General features: G+C 48.1%; 2 protein-coding genes across 17 annotated transcripts in view; one reads left to right on the forward strand and one right to left on the reverse strand.

The window, feature by feature from the left end:
- LOC145722728 (uncharacterized) overlaps positions 1 to 13730 on the reverse strand; it is a 98468-nt gene extending 84738 nt beyond the window's left edge. For 4 of the 10 annotated variants that reach the window (XM_081826943.1, XM_081826941.1, XM_081826944.1 and 1 more), the window contains exons 1-2: positions 13290 to 13730; positions 1630 to 1736 (exon numbers count right to left, since the gene is read on the reverse strand). In XM_081826943.1, coding sequence (XP_081683069.1) covers positions 1630 to 1736; positions 13290 to 13421 — 239 coding nt within the window. In that variant the 5' untranslated portion in view covers positions 13422 to 13730. Of the gene's footprint in view, positions 1 to 459; positions 477 to 1629; positions 1737 to 5992; positions 7171 to 13028; positions 13219 to 13289 lie in introns of those variants that run through there. The other 6 variants (XR_014147209.1, XR_014147212.1, XM_081826945.1 and 3 more) reach the window with 4 other exon arrangements.
- Positions 1 to 26581, forward strand: part of FGF1 (fibroblast growth factor 1) — a 101361-nt gene that overhangs the window by 588 nt on the left and 74192 nt on the right. Inside the window, exon 1 of one of the 7 annotated variants that reach the window (XM_081826931.1) lies at positions 9664 to 10567. The exons of 5 other annotated variants lie outside the window; for them this stretch is intronic. The gene's annotated coding sequence lies outside the window, so the exon portion shown is untranslated. Of the gene's footprint in view, positions 1 to 9663; positions 10568 to 21700; positions 22219 to 26581 lie in introns of those variants that run through there. One more of the 7 variants, XM_081826932.1, reaches the window with a different exon arrangement.

Genomic DNA, 26581 nt, shown 5'->3' on the forward strand with positions numbered 1-26581 from the left:
TGGTTCGGCAGAAGCCAAAATCTGTGTGGCTTTAGTGAGTCTGGCTGGCACACTCACCCTCTGGGGGAGCCTGGACGTTCAGCTGCCTCAGGAAGTCTGTTCACTGGGTGGGCACCTGAGATTTTATCAACACTTTCGTATGAAAGTCAGGCTGAAATATAGGATTAGCAGAATGCGATAGGATAGGCTGGTATTCTGATGGCCCTCCCAGCCACCTGGATTATTCCTTACCTTCCTTCTGATCTTCTCAGAAAATCACCTCCTCCTCTCCGTACCCCTGCAGACAGGCACTGCAGAGAAGGTGTGTGAAAGGCTAGCCACACCCACGTCACGATTACGTGCCCAAAGTGTTCAAGGCTTCTAGACAGGAGCACCTGACAAATTCAGACCTCCAGGTCTGGGGTAGAATTCAGGCATTCAATCAAGTACCCATTTTTCAGAGACCCCAGAGGAACCCACCTCATCTGGGCACTCGGCAGAATGTAAACACTCTGTGCTTTCTCCAGCTGTTTCAATCCACCCCCACTTTTCTGCATTCTTTTCTGCTTGGGCACTTTCCCTTTCATTCCCTACAGGGATGTGATTGTTTATGACTTAGCTCTGCGCACACCAGTGGGAGATGCAAGCATCCGGCAGAGGACGAGCCGAGCACTGTGTGGGGCTGAGCCGGCCTGACGGGGGCAGAGGGTTGAAAAGACATGAGCCTAGCATTGCAAAGTGGTGTCCAGTGAGGAGCTGTCTGGGTGAATGAGTGTGGATTTTGGTGGAGACTGTGATTCACAGTCACAAATTCCCTTTTCCTTTGTTTTCCTTGTGTTGGTCATTGAGGGCTTCTGAGGAAAGTCCCCTTTTGAGATTATATATCCGAAGGCAAGATCATCAACTTGCTGCCGAGGGCGGCTGGCGCACACTGGAGACTTTCTTCTGTTGACCCTGCCTTTTTTAGTGTGAGTGAATGGATTGGCAAGTGAGGTACTTAATCCAGAGCGAAGTTAATGCACAAAAAATTAAGGGAGGAAACACGGAGTTTCTTGTAAACTGCCTCCCAAATCTGGTGTGCAGACATACATATATGGCTTTTACCTGGTTGCGAAAAGGATTTAAGGAGGCACTCTGCTTCGTTCGGTGGTGTGACGTCACAGGCCAGGAGCATCAACCATGATGACTGATAGGGACATCATATGCTCCTCTACCCTTAGTGAAGGGATGCCTGATCCCAGGACAGGGGCTGTGCTCACTGACTCTGCTGACATGCATTCTGTGGCCCCTGCATCAACTATGGAGGATCATGGTGCTACCAGGCGTGCTGTACCAGCTTCTAGGAATCAGGGATGGTGCGGACTGGAAGGCATGCCCCTTCCACTTGATCAGATCGGTGTTGCTTGGCTAATGCAACACTCCTTGATTTAAGCTACTAGAAAAATAATCTACAGTCATTGGTGCCACAGACATACCCTGTTTTAGGTAAATCTAACACCTACACATGACACAAATTCTAGGCGAATGAGTTTTTCTCCTTACAAGAGGATCCGCTAATCAACAAATGTTCATTGGGTACTGCCAAGGTGTCCCACCTCAAGGTACTGCTGGATCAAGCCCACTCAACCACAGAGGAGGGAGGGCACCTACCTGGGTGGGCAGGGAACAGAGAATGGGCCTGGGCTGACAGGATATCCAACACAGCTGGGAGGCAGAGTCCAAGGTATGGGGACAAGGACAAGTATCGGACCAGTGGCCTAGAGGGAGAGAAGAGGAAGGAAGGGAACAGTAATTGTCTGATTCCTAAATATCACTACTTAAGAGAGGCAGCCTAACATAGTGACCAAGTGCATAGATTCTGCAGCTGACCTCCCTGGAGTTCGAGTTCAGACTGTGCTATTTATTAGTCCCATGGCCTTATGCCTCAGTTTCATCATCTGTAAAATGGGGTAATAACGTACCATCCTTGTTGGTGAAAGGATCAAATGAGTCATGCTCTTAGCACAGTGCCTGGCTTATAGTGAGTACTATGTGAGTATCTGCCATTGTTATTACTGAAAGGTGGGTCTGAAAAGGCTGTCCACAAGTCCATTTGTTCCAAAGTCCAAAGTGAGACTCTATGAGTGACCACTATGGCCACGTTTGGGGCAGCATGGAAGAGCTTTGGCTCTGGCATGGGTTTTGCTTTCATCTCGGGAGCATTCAGAAATCGAAGGGCTTCTGTGTTGGTTGCTAGTGTTTCCTGAGCCCTTACTGTGTGCCAGGTACTCTGCCTGGCTTTACGCACAGTTGCTCAAGACAACCTCTCTGAATCTGTCCAAGGAATGCTAGCGATGGGGGCAGGTCTGAGGAGCATGCCCGTCTTGCTCCAGGACTGTGCAGATGTGGGTGGTCCTTTGGCCAAGACTCATCTCTGTCTCTTCAGGATCTGTGGTTTGCAAACTTTCACATGCATAAGAATCATAGGGGAGCTTGTTTTAAAAATCAGGTAAAGATCCTGCACACAGAAGTCCTGATTTAGCCAGGTTCCTGAGGGCCCCAGGATTCTACATTTCCTGGGTGGGGCCCAGGTGATTCTGACTTTGGTCCATAGGCCACAGCTGAAGTCTGACCATGACTCTGGTTCTTTTCTCTTCATTATTGTGAACAAGAACATGGAGTCATTTGGCCTCAGTGACCATCAGCTTCTTCCTTGTCATCACCTTCTTCCGGAATGGCCATTTTCCTGGGACTCACCCCCCACTGGCAGTGAGGTGGACCACACACCACACCTGCTGCACCCTGAGTTATTACGTGCCCAGCACAGTGGCAAGCCCTTCATGCTCATTCCTCACTCAGTCTTCAGAGCTATCCCATTGGTCAGGTGTGGTCATTATCCGCCTGTTACAAGGGAGGGGAAAGGCCCCACTGCTAGTGAGCAGCTAATTTGGGGTATGAACGCCGATTACCAGAGAAGCAGCATGTAACCTCTTGGCCAGGCGACAGCTGGGGTTTCAGCTGCTTGTCAGGTCAGCCTTTCCCTTCTCACTCGTGGGTGTCTTTCTCTGGTTCACACTCCTCTCTCGTCTGCTTCCGTTCCCTGGCTCCCACATAACTTCTTCAGAAGATGATGTGTCCCTTTTTTCTCCTTCAATAAATCAAAAAGGGTTGGGGCAATGGACAGGTGGAAGGCAGGTGTTATGAGTTGAACTATATCCTCTCCTTAAATTCGCATGTTGAAGTCCTAACCCCCAGAATATCAGAATGTGACCTTATTTGGAGACGCCTTTACAGAGGAAATCAAGTCTAAATGATGTCATTAGGGTGGGCCCTAATCCAGAATGACTGGCGACCTTATAAAATGGGGAAATTGGGACACAGAGACACATTTAGAGGGATGACGAAGAGATGAAGACACAGGGAAAAGAGGGCCATCTCCAGGTCATGGACAGAGCCTGGAATAGATCCCTCCCTTACAGCCTCAGAAGGAGCTAGCAGCCATCTATAAGATGGAGAGAGGCCTGGGACAGCTCTTTCCCACACCACTCTCAGAAGGAACCAGCCCTGCCGATACCGTGGTTTTGGACTTCAGGACCCCAGGACTGCAAGGCAATACACTTCTGTTGTTTGAGACATGGTCTGTGGTACTTCCCACGGGAGCCTAGCAGACTACTACAGTGGGAACCAGAGTCCTACATTCTCCCCGCAGGCCCTGAGTTTGGGGTGATCTAGTTTGAGGCCAACACGTTATACCAAGCTATGACAACGTTCTCTTTTCTTTAACTCACGACTGTTCTTCTGTTGGCTTCAACACTGTTCATGGGAGTCACAGGCAGGTCCAAGTCCCAGGAAGGAAGAAGGAATGACTAGCAAGGATGAGGAGGGAGGAAGGAAGGGAAAGTAAAGAAACAAAGAGGCAGGAAGAGGAAAAGGAGAGAGAGTGGGGACTGGGATGGGGGATACTTGAGGGTCGTTCATGCCCATGTCAGGTCCATCCCAGTCCCCTGTGGGAGGCCACCTGTGTGCCAGGGAGCATGTTGGGGAACACTGGGGTACAACAGAGCCTGGAATGGGTGGCCCCTACCTTCAGGAAAGCCGGAGGCCAGATAGGGACACAGATCTCAATCATGCAGTACTTCTCCTGAGTGTCTCAGGAAAGCAAATGCACTACCCGACCCAGTCAGGGGGTCTGGAAAAGCTTTGGTGAGTTCGTGATGCCTGGGTTGAGATGTGGGGGACTGGCAAGGGTCCACTGAGTGAGGGATGAGTGTTTCAGATGGAGGGAGGAGTACTGCCAAGGTCACATGGGATGAGGAAGTGTGGCACTGCTAAGGAATGGTGGAAAGGCTAAGGAATGGCTGGAATGCAGGGAAGAAGAAAGAGGAGCTAGCCAGAGCTCAAGGCCAGGACGGGGCTGGACCATGGCAGCTGTGTTGACGATTTATGTTCTTCAAATGAGAACCACAGAAGGCCGGAGAAGGAAGCCATCCTATATAGGGAAAACTCCTTTCAACAAAGGGAATGCTGGGATAGAGATGCTGATGGTGTGGTTTAGCAGCGGGTCCATCCTGAAGCCAGACATCAGGCTTTTTGAGCTCCCAAACTTGGGGTTGGCTGCATTGCTTCTCGGGACTGAAGTTCCAGGACACTTCCTAAAAATTGCTGTAGCCATGGTGGACCCTCAACAGAGCACATTCTAGGTGTTCGTCATGGTCCCACTGGAAAGGGTCAACTAGGGACACTTCTCCTGTCAGCGAGGTTGATCAGCAAGCTGGGCACCTCAGACGGGTTGACCAGGCAGCCGCCTGTTCGGCATCCTTTGGAGAACAAAGAGAGGCAGGCCCCGGAATATGACCTCTCTGCTTGCGTACTTTGCCTGAAACAAGAGGAGCTTGCATGCATCCCGGAGGCTAATGATTCCATGGGGCTGCCAAGAAGGGCAGAGATTCCGGTTGTGAAAGGGAAAGAAGTAAGGGCAAGAAGCCCAGAAAGACCCCTGAAGCTATCAGGGGTGAGAGTGGGCAGAGAAGCGTCTGAAAGGAGCAGGGCAAAGCCCAATGTTGCCTTATTCATGAGTTCCTGGGAGCAGTATTCAGCTGAGCCTGGAGCCGGCGACTTCCAGTGTGGAGCCTGTAGCCCTCCCAGGCACGGAAGTGGCCCCCTACCACACACACACCATCCCCATCGCCGGGACCCTTCTCATCCATGCCTGTCGTTGTGGGCACAATCCGCACGGGAGGCCTTCGCCAGATGCCCTGCCTGCCACAGAAAGAACTCCCTTCCTTTTTCTTTCTGAAGAGGGACTGGATTTGGCTAAGCAAGGATGAGTTCTCAGAACAAGCGGAGCACACTTTGGAGAAGAGAGGTGATTTTCAGGAAGGTGAATAAGCAGCCTGAGGCCTCTTGGCGAGCAAGATCCTCTGACTCTGCTCCTCTCACATCTCCCACCCACTCTGGCCCCACTGGCCTCTTTCCTGTTCCTCTGGGGTGCCATGTCCTTGCCTGCCTCTCAGACTTTATGACTCTGTTCCATCTGTCTGGAATGCTCTACCCTAGTCTTCGCATAGCAGGTCTTTTCCCCCTCGGGCCTCACCTCTCTTGGGAACTCCCCAAAGAGGCTTTCTTTCCTGTCTCTCCCTCTCATGGCCCTTGTCCCAGTCTGGACTTTTCAATTTTTTAAAGACTTACTATTGCCCAGCTTCCCCACTCATGAGGGCAGGATCTCATCCATCTTGTTCCGTGCTGTATCCGTAGGACAGAACCTCGCTACAGAGCAGGTGCTCAATAAATATTGGCCCAAGGAATGAATGAGTGACTCATACAGTCTTGGAGTGGGAAAGCCAAGGTCAAGGACACTCTCTGTTGCTCCTCATAGCTCTAGAAAGGGGCGCATCACATCTGAAAGCAAAGCTGACAAGTTTGCATCAAGTGCCTCTGACCCTGCCTTAGGGGAGCACACCCCTCAGGGGTCCCCACGCTATATGCCACCAACTCTGGCTTAGCCAGCCTAGTCTCATCTCTTCAGAGAACTCACTTTGGTTGTCTGGAAAAATCCAGCTTAGTTGTATTATTCATGCTTAGAGATGAACAACGTCTTTTGGCTGATGGGCATCAAAGGCAAGTAAGTGATGTGAGGCACCTAGAAGGGAGACGTCGATCTGGCGTGTTCCGGCCCTCACAGCCATGGAGGCAGCTGGAACAGAGCATCTCTGCCTTCGCCCGCCATCAGTCGGATGGGAACAGAAGCAGTTTGCATTGATTAATCAATGTGTGCAAAGTGCTGGACCAATACCTCTGGGGACATAAAGAACCTCTAAAAATGAGACTCTCCTTGTCCTTCCTCAGGATCTCTGCCAGAGTTCAGAAATGGCAACAGGGGGAGAGCTGAGGTGAAGGCTCCAGTCACTCCCTGGAGCCCACACAGAGCAAGTCTGCAGCCCAGAGAACATTCCCCCAGTTCAGAGTCATGGGCTAGGTCGGCCCAGGTTTCTCGGCCTTTAGTGATAAGGAATTTCAGTTATAGGAGCAAGCACAAAATCTTTGCTCAGGTGGCCACAAAAAACTTGCTCCATTCTCCCCGGCTGGTCCTGGATGCCTTTGTGGAGGGCTCTGGAAGCAGAGTTCCAAGTGCCTTGGAAAGAGAGTAAGCAGAGAAGCCCAAGATTCATCTCACTGTTCCGATTCTGCCCCACTGCTCTCATTACCCTTTCATTAGTTCAGAGTGACAGTCTGTGGTGCCTAATGGTAGGGGAGCAAAACGGTCAAGGGCATGGACTCTAGGGTAAGGCTGGCTTTGAATTCTGGCTCTGACTCTCAACAGATGCATGGCCCTGGCCAGCTTCTCCATTTCTGTAAAACAGAACAGGGGCACCTGTTTCCTGGGGTTGCTTCCGGGAGTATGGGCAGTAATAGAGGCGAAGTCCATTCTGCGTTACATTATCAATGTTAGGTGCTGCTCTCTCATAGGGTTGGGTTAAGGCTTTAGTGAGACAGTCTGCGTAAAGCACCAAAAATGTTTTAGGGTGTAACACACAGCACAGTATTTGCCCAATAAAATAGTAATTATTGCTACTGACAAGTCTGCAGTCTGGCTAAGGCTTTTTTAGAAGTCTTTGTAAGAATTTATTTGATCTAAAAAAATGTTCCTGGGACATGAACGTCACCTGCTGTCCTGCTCTTCTTCCATCAGTTTGTTTGTTTGTTTGTTTCAAGGGACAATAATCACCCTGTGCTTTCTCAGCACTCTAAAATCCTCATGTCAGGAACCCACAACTAGCCAAGGAAGCCATAGAGCCCTTGAAGAGTTGAAGCATGGAACAGACACAGGCCACTTGTTCAGGACTTGTAGGCTGTGGGCATTTCCAACAAACAAAGGAGTCAGCTTCAGCAGGCTCCTTCTGCTCAGTTCACAAAACAGCTTTTGGGATTCCCACCCATCCAAGGGCATGAGGTTCCTCAGGGCTCAGACTCCTCACAAATTCTGCTCTAGCGCCCCGGTCCGGGACTTTGAGCTTAAGTCATCTGAAGTCCGACTGCTGGGATGAAAGCGACAGGCTGGTGTAGGCTGGACTGGCCCGGCTTTTGCATTCAGGCTGTCCACTGCTCCGTCCCTCCCTCCTGCATGACCTTGCGTAAGGAACTGGTCCTTTTTATGCTCTGGCCTCCTTCTACAAGAGCTGCCTCTAGAGAGTGGGGTGGAGATTAAGTGCGGTGTGTAGAGCTCCAGCTGTCTCTCTCTACACGCCTTCCTTTGTGGCCTTTCTGACCATCACATAGCTGTGGATATGGAAAAACCCCAGCGGCGATCAATGCGTTAAAGGCTTGCCAGTATTCGCTTGCACCAGGTGACCGTGAGCACATCACTTGGCTTCTGGAGCAGCACAGAGAGATGGATTATGGGAAGGGGTCCAGGCCATGGTCTGAAGGAGGGGATGCTGGCAGCCCCCACACTCAGCTCAGCCCATCCTTGCAGTGCGGGAGCCAAGCCCACATTATGGATCTTCAGCCCCCTGCTCCCCTGGGATGTCAGACTTCTCACGAAGACCTGAAGATTGATGGTCTTCCTTAAAGGAGGGGGACCCCTTCCTGACCTACTCTGAACTTCCCCAGATGCCTCTCCACCTCCCACTGAGGCCCGAGGACCTAACACGCAGCTGGTTCAGGGTGGATCCAAATGGAGGCAGCTCACATGGGGGGAGAGCGTTTCCAAGGCGATGTCCGAGTTGTCTCTAGTGACCCGCTAACCTGACCCTCCCTACCTTATGATGCCCCAGAACTGAGCCAAGCCTTTGGAGGGCGGATACACCTTAGGATGTCTGGCTGGGGCCCTACTGTGGTGGGAGGTTCAGATCCCACGCTGGGACGGGCCCTGGGGAAGGTCAGGGGGAGGGTGAGCCAAAGCAGGCTTCATCGCCTCTGTTACCTCCTGGCCTTTCCTTCTTCTGATGGAATGGCAGTCAGATGTGGGGTGTGGAGGCCCCTGTTTCAGCGATTGTAAAGAACATCTCTTCAAAAGAGCTCTCAACATGTCTTATTGTAGGATGGAAGCAGAGCCTGAATTGGCTACTTTAAAGTCTTTTTATACTGTAGATCAAGAGAAAGACCTCTGGTGACTAATTAGGAGTCCTACATTCGTCAGACTATTACAGCCCCAAAGTCAGTGTTTCCCTGGAGTCAAGGTCCCTTTCTCTTCCTGGCCAGTCCCACATCCTGCTGGGCCTGCGTTGGCCGCTCATGTTTCTCATTATCTCTCCCCCATCCTCTTTAAAGACTTCTCACTCCACCCAGGGGTTTTATTTTTAAAACTTGCACAGTAATGCTAGGGCTGAGCAGGACACACTGCCCACATTCCCGGGAAACTGGGCTGCCTGGAAAAGCATCCCCCTTTTCGGAGACTTCCTTCCTCCCTCCCTCCCTTCCTTTCATATTTATTGGGCACCTTCTCTATGAGGGGCTCTGCCAGAGGACATGAAAACAAAGGGAAAGATACAGTCCCTGCCCTCGGGGAGCTTAATTTCTAACAGGGAACACTGGGGATAGGCACGTACACACACACCAAGTAAATACTGGAAATAAGTAGAAATTTGTTCAGATCTACTTTATAAAAGGGACAAACAAGGCACTGGAATAAGAGAAGCTGTTACAAATCAGGTAGACAGGGAAAGCCTCTCTAAGGTGGTGGCACAGAAGAGAAAGCCAGAGGAATGAGGGGTGTCATGCATGCAAAGAGTAAGGCTAAGACTATTCTTTGCGGAAGGAAGACTAGGGGGTAAGGTCCTGAGGTGACCAAGTGCTTGGTGTGTTCTAGAATTCCAACAGAAGGCCAGGATATTTCAAGCACCGTGGGTAATGGGGAGACATGCTCAAAATGGAGAAGTGTGCAAAGAACAGATCATGCAGAGATGTGGAGTCATGTTGAAAGTTAGGGCTTTTGTCTGAAGGCAGTGGAAAGCCAGTGGGGATTAGAATTAGGAGGTGACATACAATACTTGACATTTTTTTTTTTAAAGATTTTATTTATTTATTTGACAGAAAGAGAGAACAAGTAGGCAGAGAGGCAGGCAGAGGCAGAGGGAGAAGCAGGCTCCCCGCTGAGCAGGGAGCCCACTGTGGGGCTCGATCCCAGGACCCTGGGATCATGACCTGAGCCGAAGGCAGCGGCCCAACCGACTGAGCCACCCAGGTGCCCCAATACTTGACATTTTAAGATGCTTATTGGGTTGTGAATGGAGAACAGACCCTAAGAGGGGCAGGAGGGAAGGCAGGGCATGAGTTAGGAGGCCTCAGAATCGTGCAGAAAGGAAATGACGGTGGCTAGGCTGGAGCCAGGCAGTGCCACAGCTAGAAATAGGCAGGCCCTTCCAAGAATTAGCCTGCCACTGGACGTTCTCCTTCCAGAGTCCTAAGTGTCCCACATTCAGAAGACAGAATAGAACACCAAGCCCCAAAGTCGAGGTGGTCAGAATAAGCCATGAAAGTTTAGATGTCCTATTGCCTATAACTAGCCAGATTTATTAGGTTTCCAAACCCAATTAAGTAAGATCCTTGTCCAACATTGGCTCCCATGGTTTTCTGAAAGGCGTATACATTCTCCTTTACACCATGGCGGCTCTCTCTGTCCTTTACAGCTTTGGCTTGGATATGAGACCAAATGCCTTTGACTGGGTGATCCCACCTACACACAAAATCCAAAGGTGACTTTATATGCCCAAAGGACCCGAACAGTGGTCTCTGCTGTCCAAGAGAAACACAACTGTTTATACTCTTTGGAAGCAAGGAGAAGGAAAACAAAGTGGAATAGCAATGTATCCGTTCTACATGCAGTAATAATAACAGCAGCATGACTTGTTGTGTACCTCAAGACACTTTACTTGTAACTCACTGAATCCTCCAAGAGACCCATGAGACAGGTACCACTCTTAGTCCTGCTCACTGGTAATGGCACGAAGGCTTAGGGGGCAGTGACGTCTGCTGGTGCAAGGGGCAGAGTCAGGGCTCGGGGCTGGTTGGCCCGGACTGGCTGAACGAACTCCTAACAACCAGGGCTCAGGGCTGCCTGCTCTGTGATAACTCTGTTTTAAAAACTACACTGAAGGAGATCATCCAAAATGTGAGTGGAACAGGGATATCAGTAAATTTTCTTTTTTGGTTTTATTTTATTTTCTAGTGTTTGGAATACATAGAGCCTGGTACATAGTGGATACTCAAAAACTATCTATTTACTGAAATTGTTGGGTTAATGTGTTACTTAAAAATTATCTTTACATCATTAATATATTTCATTATAGGAAATGTAGGCAATACCAGAAAAAAAATTTACCCATTATCTGGAGATAATCATATTAAAATATTGGTGATATTGATATCTTTCTAGTCCTTTTCCTGTGTTTCTGTCTGTCCATTTCTATCTCCTACCTGTCTATCTATGCATATAGATAGTATGTGTGTATAAAACAAAAATGGGATCATACAGTATTTATGGACTTTTACTTTTTCACTTAGTGATATATCATGGGCATTCTCCATTCCATTTTATATTCTTTTATTTTTTGAAGGTTTTTTTTTTTTTGAGAGAGAGAGAGAGAGCACAAGCAGGGGGAACAGAAGAGGGAGAGGGAGAAGCAGACACCCGCTGAGCAGGGAGCCTGATGGGGGCTCCATCCCAGGACTCTGAGATCACGACCTGAGCCGAAGGCAGACCCTTAACTGACTGAGCCACCCAGGCGCCCCATTTTATATTCTTTTAAAAGAGAATTCTTCACAGTGGCAGTGCGTACCCCTAGAATTTATTTAATGAGCCCTCTCTTACTGGATATTCAGTTTGTAGTACTAATATCAATAATGCTTTATTGAACTTCCTTCTAAAAAACATTTATGCAATCGATATTACTATTAAAGAGAAAATGACTATGTATTGAAATACAGAAGTGAGAAAGACACTTACCTAGGGGGTTCTTTTGGGTAGGCCAGCTAGCATATTTCTGCCATCTGTCCTTCAGAATCAAAGCGGAGGATATGTCATTTACAATACTCTCCACTTTCCCAGTCTTGTCATTACTCACCTCTCAAGTATGTTTTTGGTGCCACTGTGTTGCAATGCAGGTAGGTTAAGAAAAATTCCAGTTGTGGCTACAATGTGGGCCCTGAAGTCAGGCAGCTGGCTGTCGGTTCCCAATCCTACCCTCATCAGCAGCCTCACTCCAGGCAAGTTCATTTTTCTGAGCCTTAGTTTCTTCATGTGTAAATGGCATATACCCCAGAGGATGCAATGAGGTAAATCAGGCAAAGCTCTCAAGCAACTGCCCAGCCTAGAATGAATGCTCAAAAAATGATGGTTTCTATCATTATGAAAATAGACGAAGACTTTTCTCACAGGTTCAGTGCTTTGGAAAACTCCCGCCCAACCTACAGTGCAGGATCCAAGTAAATTGAGCTAAAAAAAAAAAAAAAAATCACTCAACATACCCTCTGGCTATATTACCCTTTTACTCTTTGTGTGTGTGTGTGTAAGACTAAATTAAAAAACAATTAACTTGGGGCGCCTGGGTGGCTCAGTCGTTAAGCGTCTGCCTTCTGCCTTTGGCTCAAGCCACGGTCCCAGGGTCCTGGGATCGAGCCCTGCATCGGGCTCCCTGCTCCGCGGGAAGCCTGCTTCTCCCTCTCCCTCTCCCTCTCCCCCTGCTTGTGTTCCCTCTCGCTCTGTCTCTCTCTCTCTGTCAAATAAATAAATAAAATCTTAAAAAAAAAAAATTAACTTTCCCCCCTTCCTTGCCAAGAACCAGGTTTGTTGGATTAGAGATATATTTAAATTCTGTTGTTCACAGCTGCAGTTAGCATTTAGCCAGCTGTGTTTTATAAATGTCTATCCTAAAATAAAAACAAAGCAGGCAAAAAAAAAAAAAAAGCAGGACTGTCTACAGCAATCCTCAACTGCTCTCAGTTTTATATAACAAAACAGAAAATGTCTAACCCCTAAAACACAGACCACAGAAAGAACTACCCTGACTCGTATACTGTACATTGTTAACCCAGACACACTGTTGGCATGTAGTAGGTGCTCACTGAGCCTTGCTGAATATATTTCTTGAATGTATGTTTTCCTTACAGACAGCAAGCTGTTGAGAAATAAATCAGGATATTCATTACATCCAAATACTGTCAGAGGGGCAGAAGAAGATGATAGATGATTGAATGAACAGATGCTTTTTGAGTTTGTAAATTGAGTGTTTGGGAAACTTTATCCTCCTAATTCATGGCTCTTGAAATATGTTTATGATCCTGGTGGAACTGTCTAGGGCTTTCTCTAAACTGCCATCAGGGAGGACACATAATGATAAAGCACTTCTGATGGGCCAGGCCAAGCTTTTCCATTTTCGTCTAACTCCAGGCAATGCTCGGCAAAATCTTAGTGTAGGTGTAAGAGTGTATCCTCCATATCAAAATGGCTCTAGAGAGCATGGGTAACACATGTGGTTGTAAGACAACCCCCCACTGGGCCAATATATTAATTACAGAGTGAACCCCTAAAGCCAAATAACTATGAGGCACCCCATAATTTCCAAATAACTAACAGGAAGTGGTGGAGCTGTCATCATCCCCTGCTCTGGGGTACTTCTCTCTTCATAGGCTTTGCGGGTGTTGGTGGACTGCCTTCCATGCATGAGAGCTCGTGCTGTGGGCGATTCAAAGACAGCATGTGTCCTTTCCTCTCATAACATAAGCTAGCGGAGGGGAGAGACAAGCCATCAGGTCGATGGAATCCTTGAAAGAATGAAATAATGGCTAGGCGAAGCACTCCATGGGTCCTGGAAGGAAGGAAGGGCCCTACTTACCGGAGATATCATGGAAGGCTTTGCAATAGAGGTAGCATTCGATAGAGGCCTTGAAGGATGAGAAGAGTTGTAATTAGCAGCCATCAGAGGGGAAGGGCTTTCCAGGCTAAGGGAAGAGCCTACACCAACCATGAAGGCTTGAGAATCCCTGGTATGCAACAAGGAGAGGGAGCACTGCAGCCTGATGAGATGGGAAAGGATGTAGGAGAAGGGGATGCTTTTCAGACCACATGTGGGGTCACTGAAATGCTTTGCCACGGGCTTTGGGCCTGACTGTCTAGGAAGTGGGAAGCAATGGAAGGTTTCTGATAATGGAAGCAATGACGCATGCAGATCCTCCTCCAGAAGAAGGACCTCAGTGACAGCGTAAGAAGTGATCAGAACAACAGAACTTGGAGGCGGGAGACTGATCCTACAGCTCTGTCTGCCATTTTCCACCTGTTGAACCTCTGGAGTTTTGCACAGTACGGACCAGTGCCAGCTTTCGCCTTGAATGCTATGACCGTGTGCCTTGGGCCTGTGTCCCGTGGCTTCTCTGAGAGAACTGTCACATATTGTGGATCTGAGAACGTGGGGCGCCCCCCAGGGTAGCCGCCTCTGTTCACTTCTCTACTCAGGTTCCAGGTTGATCTCCCTTGAAGATCCCACCTCTCCCCTCTCCTCCGACTCTCCTGCACCTGCTTCCAACTCTGACCTCTCTGCAGAGCCCTACCTCCACAGCCGGCCCCACCCTCAGCTCCGTAGGGATGGGTGACTCGTTTTAGATGCAGCACATGCCCTAGGGAGCCCCCCTCTACTCTGTAGAGTGGGATTCTTGGTTATGTCCACCCTGTCGGTGAACAGCCTCTCTATTCCTGTCTCTGTCCTGCGCACCCACACCCTGAGTTATCCGATGATTCCTATGTTGAGTTCCGGTCATTGGCCAAATCCTCCTCATTTCCCCCCCCTGATGGTTTGGACCCATCATCCCCCTTCTACTCTCATGGCTCTAGTTTAGGACCTCCTATTTCCATTCAACAACTATTGATGGAGCACCGGGGACCGTGTTGAGGATATGAAAGTGCAGAGGAAGCACGAGGCCCCTGCCCTTGACCAGCGTGCACTCCAGTGAAGAAGATGAGCATTAAAGAAAGGACTTGAAGACTGATGAATTTTTCGGGGATGGAAACACAGAGCACTGTGCCCCTTGGCCTTGGCTCTGCCTCTGCCCTGCCCTCTCCCACCACCAAAATTTTCCCACAAAATGTTACCAGAAGCATCTTCCAAATTCCCTTCTCAAAAATTTCCACTGGCTCCCCAGTGCTTACAGATAAAAGTCGAAACTCTTCAAAATGGCACTGAGGTCCTCTATGACCTGACTCTGAACGAGTGTGAGGTGACCCTAGGCACCTGCACATCCCCCTGCCCAGCAGCACCCACCCCTCTGCGGGGAGACCACCTCTACGTCCCATGCCTGGGCCCCTGGTGAAGCCATCCCCTGATCCCACATCCACATGCGTGAAGCCTGTCTGTCCTTATGGCTGAGCAGCCACAGCTTCTGCCACGTCCCCCCGGACCCTGTCTTCCAAGGGCTCTCACACTCCCATCCTGCTGCTTACCACGGTCTGTCTCATGCACGATTTCACTTCTCACCCTCCATCAAGTGCAGGGAGTTGGTCTTATTCATTCTGAATAACCCTAACAGCAAAAATCATAGCTAGAACTATGAGATGCTTTCCCTGTGCTGGGAGCCCTGTGCTTCACTCGTGTTACCTCGTTGCATCCTTAAAACGAGCACGTGGGGTGGGCACCATCCCTGGTCTCCTTGTGCAGGTAAGCTGACTTTCTGGGCTTAAATCCAGGAATCCTGACTGCAGAGCCCATGCCTTTGACCACGACCCCACCTTTATTCCTTTACTGTGTTTTGTTAGGTCTTTTACACTTACTAAGGGTGGCTCAACTAAGTGCATGGGGACAGTGACCTCCAGAGCAGTGAAGCTCAAGGTCATGCTGTAAATCATAGTCTCTGAGAGATGACAAATGCAGAATGGCTAGTGGCCGTGTCTTCTCTTTGGCATATTAACTAGGAAATAGAGGAGATTTTCAGAGGAAACCTGTTTTGACTGATGGAGGGCAAAGGACTGGATAGCAGCTAGTTGCATCCCACTTGGTTTAATCTAGTTTGATTTGGGTGGTGACACACCCCTCTCGCACAGCCCTGCTGCACCGGGTGCCCAGAGCAGAGCACTTTCCTCTCACGCAGTCACCGGGTCTCTGCCTGAGCCTATGAGGAGATGTTTAACAAGGGCAACAGCCTCTCCCCAACTCACTGGACTGGACCTGTCTGTTTCCTTAAGGGGAGAGGTGTGGAGCCCAGGCCCTCCCCCCTGAGGGCCTGCGCTGCTCCGCTCCAGACAGACCTGCCTTTGTGAATAAGGGCAGGCAGGCAGGACCTCTGTGGCATCCTAGCCCATGGGAGCGGGGCCAGAGGGGAGAGCCAGGATGGGAAGGGTGGGAAAGGGGAAAAGCTGGTCACCCACAGGCAGCCACCAGTGGGCCAGCCAGCGTGCTTCCTCCATCCTTTGTGGGCATGAACAGGGAGCGTAGCCCTGGAGAGCCTGGACCAATGTGGCCCCAGGTCCCAAAACCTGACCACACGAGGCACTCAGTCTTCAAATCCCCCCAAGAGAAGACCTCTGTAGCGTGGACATTTGGGAGTGGGAGAAAGCCCACTCCTTTCTTTCCATTGCCTCTGCCCCTTAGCTGGGGAGGAACTACAAGGTGGGTGGCCTTTCTTTGCTTTATTTCTTCCCCTGGCTAGAGTTTGGCTCATCTTGCTGTAGTCTAGACATCTTTATAATGCCACTTTGTCTTCCATAGCCTGGCTTAAATGCCACATTGGGGGGGGGCGGATAGGGAAACATGTCTGAGGGTATACAGATGGACAGACAGATAAATAGGTAAATGTTGGGAGTCTTGTCTAACACACTGTGCTTTCCAGTCTCTGATTCAAGGGTGCCCCAGTACTGCTGCATTGTGTGAAACCCTATGCTCCAACCCAGCCAGCACACTGCACTATGTCCTTAAGATTTTTTTTTTCTGTCACTTTTTTTTTATTCTTATGTTAATCCCCATACATTACATCATTAGTTTTAGATGAAGTGTTCCATGATTCATTGTTTGTGCATAACACCCAGTGCTCCATGCAGAACGTGCCCTCCTCAATACCCACCACCAGGCTAACCCATCCTCCCACCTCCCTCCCCTCTAGAACCCTCAGTTTGTTTTTCAGAGTCGTCCTTAAGATTTTTAAGTGAGCTGAAACAAGTTCTGAGAGGCTAGGCCTTTTTGGCACGCTCCTTAGACCATGAGAGTCATTCTGTTGTGTCGCAAACCCAGTGAAAAGTCCTAATTCCACAGCTTCCCCAAGGGGCATCTGGAGGGCCCATGATGCTGCTCCAGATCCAACTCTGTGATAACCAGACCTTGAGGGGAAACCAGTGTTGTTAGAGAACTTTCATCAAATGCCATGCTGGAGTGGCTCGTGCAACACTGCAATTCTGTTGGCAAAGGTGTACATAAAAATCTGGGTTTTCCTGATCCCGGGATCAATGCAACGAGGCAGGTCAGCTATTAATGGCGGAACAAGGTAGATTGCGGGGGGTGGGGGTGGGGGTGGGGTCTCACCTCAAAAGAGAAAGGCTTGCCAGAGTGCCAACCTGGAGAAAAGTCATTAGTTCTAGCTTGGGTCTTCATGAAGTGAGGAGAAATATCAGGGATAAAGAAAGGAGCTGGTAGAGCCTATCTGCCTGGGAGCCTCTGCAGCCTCCCCAGAGGAAAGCCTGTTTATACCACTTGGAGAGGAAATACGTGCAATGCTCTCAAGACTGTGGAGAATTTCAGATGGGAAACACCAGGGAGATCTGAAGATACGGGGAGGCTCTGGTGTGTGAGTTATTTATGTGGTACACAGATCCTGACTGATTTTGATAAGCCAGACTCATTAGGTAGAGGTAAGAGGGTTTGAAAAGAACATGCATTTACATGTAGGCTACTGCATATTGAGGGAATTCCAGCAAGGACAGAGGCAGACCGCTGGGTGAAGTGACCAAGGGTGCAAGAGGAGACAGGAGGATGATGGGACAGAGAGGAGGCTCGTTGTGGGGAGCTCTTGGGTCACTAATTGCTTGAGAAACCCTGGGGTTTGTGGTGGTCTTTTTTCCAAGGGAGATGAGCCAGCCATCTTCCCAAGGCAAAAAGTTCCTAAAGTAATGTGTCCAAAGGGGCCAAAGTCCTGAGGAGGGGAGTGCTGGGGAGATGGAAAGGTGGCTCAAGAAGGAGGATGGCAGCTGGGGGAGAGCATGCAAGGTGAGGCCGCAGTCCTAGATACACACCAGCACAGAACAGGAGCGCCGATTTGGGTTCTGAGATCCCTTCCCGCTGAGAGTCCCAGTTGGATGTTTTGCGGCGGGGCTCCCCAGGTAGTTCAGGAATAATAATAGTAACACTTTTTAGAAAATGTAATCTGGTTATATATGGTAATGCTATTATTTAATTATTAGTCTCATCATCATCATTATTCAATGTGTATGCAATGTAGCACTGTGCTAAGCCCTTTACAGAACTCTATGCCATTTTATCCTCACAAAACCCTAGGAGGGTAGGTAATATTGTTACCCCCTTATAGAGGAGAGGGAGAACTGAGGGTCAGAGAGGTGATGGTGCCTAGCCCCAGTCTCATGGTGAGCAGCAGTCAAGTCAAGACTTGCCCTCAGTGGGGCTGACTCCAGGGGCCAGGCTCCTGTCCCCAGGGAAAAGGCTCAACCCACCTAAAGTCAAGAATGAAACCTGTAGACGTTGACGGAGCCATGAATCTAGCACAGGTAGAATAACCAAAAACACCCCAACTGCCTCTTACTAGATGTCTACCTACTTCCATATTTTATTAAACTTAAGACACCATAAATTGAAAGGTACACCATCATTTTACATACCACCATGAAAAAAATGCTGTACTTCCTGATTCTAGAGATGTGAAAATACCCAAAGAAAACTGCCCCCAAGGCTTGGGAAGTGTTTTAAGTGCCATACTGTGCTAGGAGCTGTGCCTCTACTATCCCATTTCATCCCAACCACAGCCGTTGCTTATCACTCCTGCTTTTACAGGTGAGGACATAGGCCTTAGTGCAGCGAGGCCTGAGCGCATGGTCAGTGACACAGAACCAGGGAGCCACAGAGCCTCGGTGGCTTCCTGGGCTAAAATGCCTGCCCTTAACCAGGAGGCAAGACTGCCTCTGACGGAGATGGGCCATCTTTGTCATCTGTTCTTTCTGGTGGGTGGACAGCTGGGCAAACCAAAAACACGATGGAGGTGCCTGGCCTCAAGAAAAAATAAATCTCACCTCGTTCCTCTTCACAGGGTCATCTGTGCCTGGGCTCACTCCAACTCTCAAGCTCCCCTGGGCTCTGGGAGTGTGTCCTCTAGTTGCAAAGTTGGCCAACCCCTTTAGGAAGATCCTCCAAGATCTACTCATTCATTTACTAGCTCATAAGCTTCCTCAGTCTGGGGTCTTTCTCTAACCCATCTTTCCCTTTTCCCCAAACTCTAGTGAGCAATCTGCGCTAGATTCTGTAGCGTCATCCTTGACCCTGAACCTTATTCTGCCCACATCTTCCTTGTCTCCTCCCATTTCTCCAAGTATCTTAAGTCTCTGACCCTGCCCTGCCTTGTGCAAGAGCCATGGTCATGTCCTAATCAGTTCCTAGCCCTGTTTCACATCTCCTTCCCATTATAGGTTTTCTAGAAACCCTGCATATTAAAATGAAAACATGGGGCAAAAGAGAGGTGGAATGAGGAGGTTGTAGGTGTGAGAGAAGTCAACTAGACAAGTTTTCTTACTTTCATTTTCAACTCCAAGACCTCCATCACCCTGTGGGCTGTGTATCTACAAGCCGGCCTCTTGGTTTCCCAACTGTGTCATCATCATATATCTTGTTGCCCTCTCTCTTGACCTCTTGGCTGTCCTTCCCATAATTTTCCATTGTGAAGAAGGCAGTTACACTATAATGAAATCTTCCCCATCTCTTTAAAACACCCTTGTTCCCTCCCCTCCCAGCCACTGAATCACTCTTTCCCTTCCTATCTCTTCTTGAAGACTTCTCAACAGTGGACATGGAGGATGGTTCTTGGCACTTTCCCCTTTCCCGATATTACTCCCCACCTCAACAAAAACTTAAAATCACAGCTTGGAATTGCCTCCTTGGAACCAGCAAAATCATTGGCAAACACCCGTTTTCTTTTTCTCTGGATTGACATTCTACTCACTCATCCTCTATCCTTCAGAATCTTTTCCTTTGCATGACTATCTCAACTCAGCCCAACTTCCCACAGAGCCCCAGTAAGGGGAACGTTAACAGAATTTCTGCTTTCAATATTTGCAAATCTTTAGTGAATATTAGATATTATTTGTTTTCAGTGTTTCATCCAAGTGCTAAACCTTCTCGGTAAAGGTTTCCTTTGCTGTAAGTTCCCCCAGCACAGAGACACGTCTGCCTCATTCATTCACTCCACACACCACGAGGCTGCAGTAAATACGCGCTGAGTGAATGATGACTAGCAGTCATCACTGGCCTTCTGTGTCCATTTAGTGTGTGAGCTCCATGAAGGCATCCGTTCATTCAACAACTATTTATTGAGACCCTACCATGTGCCAGGCCCTATGTTAAGCCTGGTGGATATAACAATGAACAAAACACAAGTCCCTGCTCTCTTGGAGCTTACCTTCTAATGGAAAATAACTGTTTAAAGATCATTAAATAGGGCGCCTGGGTGGCTCAGTTGGTTAGGCGACTGCCTTCAGCTCAGGTCATGATCCTGGAGTCCCGGGATCGAGTCCCACGTCGGGCTCCCTGCTCAGCGGGGGGTCTGCTTCCCCCTCTGCCCTCTTCCCTCTCGTGCTCTCTGTCTCTCATTCTCTCTCTCTCTCAAATAAATAAAATCTTAAAAAAAAAAAAAAGATCATTAAATAGGTGTCTAGCTACCTAATATCAGACTCTAATTAAAGTGTGTTGGAGGATTAACATAAGAATAAAAAAAAAAAAAGAAAAAAAAAAAGGAGAAGTTGGAAAAAAATAAAGGAAAAGTTGGTACAAAAAAAAAAAAAAAAAAAGTGTGTTGGAGAAAGTCCTGAAATGACTGGAAGTTTAACTCATATTTGTCCTAGGATACCTAAAGAACTGGGAAAGAGGGATTCAGTTGGCGAATGAGATGAGCACATCTTTTCACAGCTTTCTTGAGATAAAATTTACATACCACACAATTCACTCATTTAAAGTGTCCAATGCAACGGCTCTTACTATATTCACAGAGCTGTGCACCTCTTGCCACTATATCCCTTCAGGACATTTTCATCACATCAAAAATAACCCACACCTATTAAGCAGTCCCTCCCCATTCTACCCTCCCCCAGCCCCTGGCAGCCACTAAACTACTTTCTGCTTCTATGAATTTGCCTACTCTGAACATTTCATACAACTGAATCATACAAAATAGAGTATTTTGTGACCACCTTTTTTCACATTGCATAACAATTTTAAGGTCCGTCCGTGTTGTAGCATGTTATCAGTACTTCATTCCTTTTTATAGCTTAGTAATATTCCACTGTGTGGCTACACCATGTTTTATTTACCTATTCATCATTTGATGGGCATTTGGGTTGTTTCCACTTTTTGGCTATTTTGAATAATGCTGCTATGAACATTCGTGTACATGTTTTTGCATGAACATGTTTTCATTTCTCTTGGGTATATCCCTAGCAGTGGGATTGTAGGCTCATATGGTAACTCTCTGGATTAGCCATTTGAGGAACTGCCAAACTGTTTTCCAAAGTGGCTATACTGATTTTACATTTCCATCAGCAATGTATGAGGGCTCCGATTCCCCATATCCTTGCCAACACTTGTTAGTATCCATCTTTTGATGATAGCTATCCTAGTGGATGTGAAATAGTATCTCACTGTGGTTTTGATCTGCATTTCCCTCATGGCTAATGATGCTGAGCATCTTTTCACATGATGAGAATAGAGTTGACACTTGAACAACATGGGGGTGGGGGGGCTGGCCTCCCATGCAGTCCAAAATCCATGTATAACTTTTGATTCCCCAAAAACTTAACTACTAATAGCATACTGTTGGCTAGAAGCATAAATGATAAGACAAACAGTCCACACATATTTTATATATTATAGACTGTATAATCACAATTAACTAAACTAGAGAAAAGAAAATGTTATTAAGAAAATCATAAAAAACTAATGATGTAATGTATGGTGATTAACAAAATAAAAAAAAGAAAATCATAAGGAAGAGAAATATATGTGGAAAAATCCACATATAAGTGGACCTGCGCAGTTCAACCCCATGTTGTTCAAGGTGTTCCACTGTATTCATATCACAGCTGTGAGGCAGCTACTCACTTGGATCTCAGCACAATGCCTGTATGTCAGGTGCTTAATGACCGTTGCTCAATGAACACAGGTAAGAATGAAGCAAAGAAAAGTGTCTTAGAAGACATTGGCGCCTTCAGCTGTGGTAGGCCTGGAAGAGGCATGGGTGCAAAAGGGAGAATATTTGGCAAATACGAAGCCATGTGTTTTGATCCCTCCCACCCCATCCTGCTGCCTTTAAACCATGCTCCATTTGGAGCCTCCTTTCCCAGAGGCTGGGTCAGGGGGCCTGTCACACAGAGCCAGAGAAGGAAAATAGAACACAGAATACAGAGGATTAGGCAGCTCCACTGCCAAGATTTGTGGAGAGAAGGCTTGCAGAACTGCTCGAGCTCCCATTTAATACAGCAAGTCTAGGCGTATGGACAGACTGGTGCTTCCACTACGGTGTAGGGGGATGCCCATCTGCCGTGGGAGCACCTGAAGATGGAGGTGGGAAAAAAAGGTGTGTGTGTGTGTGTGTGTGTACGCATGCATGGGTGCAGGTGGTTTGGCCATGGAAACATCCAGATGAGCTGGGGGCAGCATGGCTGGCCTGGGATACGGGGAGGCCCAGAGGGTTGAGAGTGTGGATGGGTGTGATCCAGTGCAAGTGGGCGTAATTCGTACTCTGGATCTCCTGCTCTCCCTGCATGATGAAGATGCTGAGATGACAGCCAGAGGCCACTGGAGGGGGGCGGTGAGCCTGCTGTGGGGCTAAGGGGAGACCTCCTGGGCGGGGAGGCAAGGAGCCCACGGCCAGCAGGAGCTGGTCATCCAATGAGCCGCTCTGACTGCACCGAGAGAGACCAGGACCTCAACTTGAGCCTGACGGAGCAGTGACAGGGCAGGTGAAGCACTCCACGCTGAGACCCTGGGCCCCAGAGGCCTGTGAATGAGGGTCTCGGCTCTTCTGGTGAGAGACTGAGAGACCCTCACTCCCCTTATCGCGAGATGATACTTCCGAAAGGAGCAGGTGCCAGAGATGGGGGATCTCGGGGGCAGAGTGTTACTTAACAGGACTGTTTAAATTCTTATACTGGACAAGACTGAGCTGTTTTCAGCCACTTAACAGCCAAGGTCTTGTGAGAAAGCCCAGATTACAGACAAACAAAGAGAAATTACAGTCATACTGTGTGGGGTACCTTGTGACCCTGCCACTCGGGTCTGTTTGTGGCTGGTCGCGTGGCCTTGAACTAGCCCAGCACAGGGCAGTGGGAGCAGGGGTATGGTCAGAATCTGATGGAAGCTGGATGTGTGGTGTGTCTGTGACCGTTTCCACGCCTGCTCTGGAGTCAGGGAGTGCAGGAACAAGAGAATTTCTCCTCTTTCACCAGAAAAATAGCTCAAAGTGCATGCCCTTTGTCGTCTTTGGCTAGGATTCTTCTAGAAGCTTTAGGAGGCATTTGGATGGGCCAGGCTGAAGAATCCTCAGTCCTGTAAGAGCGGCACCTCCCGGTTTTTGAGTCCTTACTTGGTTTCATGTGCTGTGCTCTTACACGTGTCACTGAATCCTCCCAGCCACGCTCTGAAAGTATGTACTGTTGTCAGTTACATTTTACAGATAAAGAAACTGAGGGCTTGGTGAGGTTCCCCAGGACCTACGGACCTACCACTGTGGGTAGTGGCTGGACCAGTATTTGAACACAGTGATCTAGCTGCAGAGGCTGGACACTTAAGCACTGTGCATACTACCTCATGTTTTTCTGCCTTAAAAAATTCCCTTAGAATTAAAGCAAGATCCAGTTAAGAGCTGTTTATTGAGAAAAAAGTTTCTAAACGTTAGTTTTTTATTTGTAAGAAAAAATGCTTGCCTGGAATAGAGTCAATAATATTATAGTAACTTCATATGGTGACAGATGGTAATTATACTTATTATGGTGAGCATTTTGCAATGCATATAATTGTTGAATTACTACATTGCATGCCTAAAACTATATAATATTGTATGTCAATTCTACTTTAATAAAAAAATACTTGCCCATTTCTCAATAATAAGGATGATTACACAGAAAAACGACGTGTAACTAAAGTGGTAGAGAACCTGAGTGAGAATTCTTTTCAGTCACTTTTCTCGCAGCTCAAGCCAATTCCAGCAAACTCCAAGCCTCAGCTTTGTTGGTTATAAAATTATCCCCAAAAGACAATACAGCCAGCTCAGCTTAAATCGTGTGTACTTTTTTACGCACCCATCTATCTACCCACTCACCCATCTATCCATCCATCCACCCACCTATCAATCTATCATCCACCCACCCAACTACCCATTCATCCACTCATCCACCTATCCATTCATCCATCCATGCCTCTATCCACCCACCCACCCACCCATCTATCTATTCACCACCCAACCACCTATCCATCCATCCATCCATCCATCCATCCATCCATCCATCCATCCCTCCATCCATTTATCCATCCATCCAGTTTTTCATCTCACAATTATTGAGCCTACTATGTGCCAGGCACCAGGGACCCAAATGAACAAGGCAGTTCCTCCCTTTGAGAAGATCACAGCTAGGGCAGAAGCATCCCCGAGTACAATGTATACGAGTACTAGGCAGTGGTTCAGCCTGCATGAAGTGCAGAGTAAATAGGGAAAGGGAGTGAAGAAAGGCCAGCATGAGAAGGAGAGATTTCGTCTGGAATGAACTACCCACTGCATCTTCTCTTCCTCTGGGTCTCAGCTTAAATGTCATCACCTCAAGGAGTCTTGCCTGACCGTTTATCCTAAAGTTGGCTTAACTCTTCATTCTCGTAGTCCCTTGATACTGAATTTTAGTTTGTCCTTTAAAGTGTGTATGCATGTTGGGGGTGGGGAGTCTGTAAGGTCCCAGGTACAACGTGGTCCCATAAAGGCAGAGACCATGACTTGTTTTCACAAAAGTGTCTTCAAGGTCTGACAAATAGTGGGCGCTCACTTTGTTGCCTGAATGAATAAAGGCCGAAAGCAGATCATAAAGAGCCTTGAATGCCAGGCTAAGAAGTTTGGACTTCAGCCTGCAGGCAGTGAAGAATACGGGAGGTCATTTGAGCAAGGATGAGACCTGATCAGATTTGTGGTTTGGGAGGACAAGGCTGGAGATGTTGTGGATGAGGTAAGAGGAATAAGCTGTAAGAGAAAAATTAGAAACAATTGCCTTGGATAGGGGTCAAGATTTTGCTGGCCTGACTCAAGATGGGGATGGTAGGGAAGGAAAGGAATGAAAATGTAAGGAATCAAATCATTAGGAGAGGCCTGTGGGTACTGAGGGAAAGGGAGTATGACTAAGGTCTGTGGTTTGGGTTACTTTGTAACCACTGTACTGTCATGAATGAAGGCAGAGGCAGTTTGGGATTTTGGAGACACGAGCGGAACCTGAGGCAGACAAGGGCACTCACGGAGACAAGGAAAGCACATACACCAAGGACAGACCCCTGACGGATGCCGGACTTCAAAGGATGGCTAAAGGAAAGGAAGCCAGGACAGGACGCTGAACAAGGGCAGTTAAAGAGAAAGGAGAAGACCTAGCAGCTGCTGCTACTGTTGAAACTAAACAGAGGAGAAGGGTCTAAAATGGGATCAAACACTCTACTGCCCAGGGGGCTGGGAGAGTCCACAAGACAGAGTGGTGGAGACCCCGGGTCTGGCTGACACTCAATTCCAGCCGTGTGGGAAGGTGGGTGTAATGGGCCAGATCTTCTGGTGGTTAAAGAGAAGACAGAGAGCAGGAACTCTAGGGCAAATTTCCCAACTGGTAAACGTCAAATCCACGAAGAATAAACACAACCAAACATGTGGTGCTAGCCAACTATAAAGCCTCAGGCCACATCTGGCTCCGGGGTCACAAGTCTGCAGTCCTGGTGTTGGAGGAGATCAAGGGCACTTTGAGTGCAAGAGTGGGGTGGAAGGAGGACTCCAGAGGACTGGGGATGACGGAGAGGTGTTGGGGCTCTGGCTCCCTTTGGGAAGCTCAGCCCTGTGGGAAGGAACAGGACCCAGCACAGAGGTGGGGGCAGCGGGAAGGATTCTCCAGGAGGAGGGATTTAGCAAGTTTTGGGGCTGAAGGGAAAGACTGAGTAGATAGCATTCTTGCCCTCTTCTTAGAGGGCTTCAAAGGTGTTACTAATTTTTCCTTTAAATCAGAAAAATAACTGCAAAAAAAAAACAAAAGAAAATGTGAGTTCCTCCTCACCCACCCCATCCCATTCTCCAGAGCTAGTAATCTTTTCAGGTTTCTAGCCGTGTATCTACAGAAGCACGTATAATTTTAAAAATAAGTTATGGGGTAATTCCACATATATTACTCTAGGGCCTCCTCTTTCCCCACTCATCTATGTACCTATATGCCTAGCTCTCTTTTTTATGGCTGCCTGGTATTTGCTTGGCTGTACAACTTATCATTCCATGATTGGTGCCATGGTTTCCAAATTCCTGCTATTATTTAAGTGGGATTTTTAAAAGGATTTTATTTATTTGAGAGAGAGAGCAAGTGGGGGTGAGGAGCAAAGGGAGAGTGACAAGCCGACTCTGCACGAAGCACAAGCCTCACACGGGGCTCGATCCCATGACCCTGAGGTCATGACCTGAGCGGAAACCAAGAGTCAGATGCTTAACCAACTGAGCCACCCAGGCGCCGCTCCTGCCATGATGAACAGTTCCTGCTGTGGACCTCATCCAGTGACCTCTCCTCACTGGTGTGAGTCCTGCCATAGGACAAATTCTTTTTTTTTTTTCTTTTTTTTTTTTTATTCTTATGTTAATCCCCATACATTACATCATTAGTTCTAGATGAAGTGTTCCATGATTCATTGTTCATGCACAACACCCAGTGCTCCATGCAGAACGT

This window comes from Leptonychotes weddellii, chromosome 7 (assembly GCF_054177405.1).
Source record: "Leptonychotes weddellii isolate Sample4059 chromosome 7, ASM5417740v2, whole genome shotgun sequence".
NCBI classification, from domain to species: Eukaryota; Metazoa; Chordata; class Mammalia; order Carnivora; family Phocidae; genus Leptonychotes; species Leptonychotes weddellii.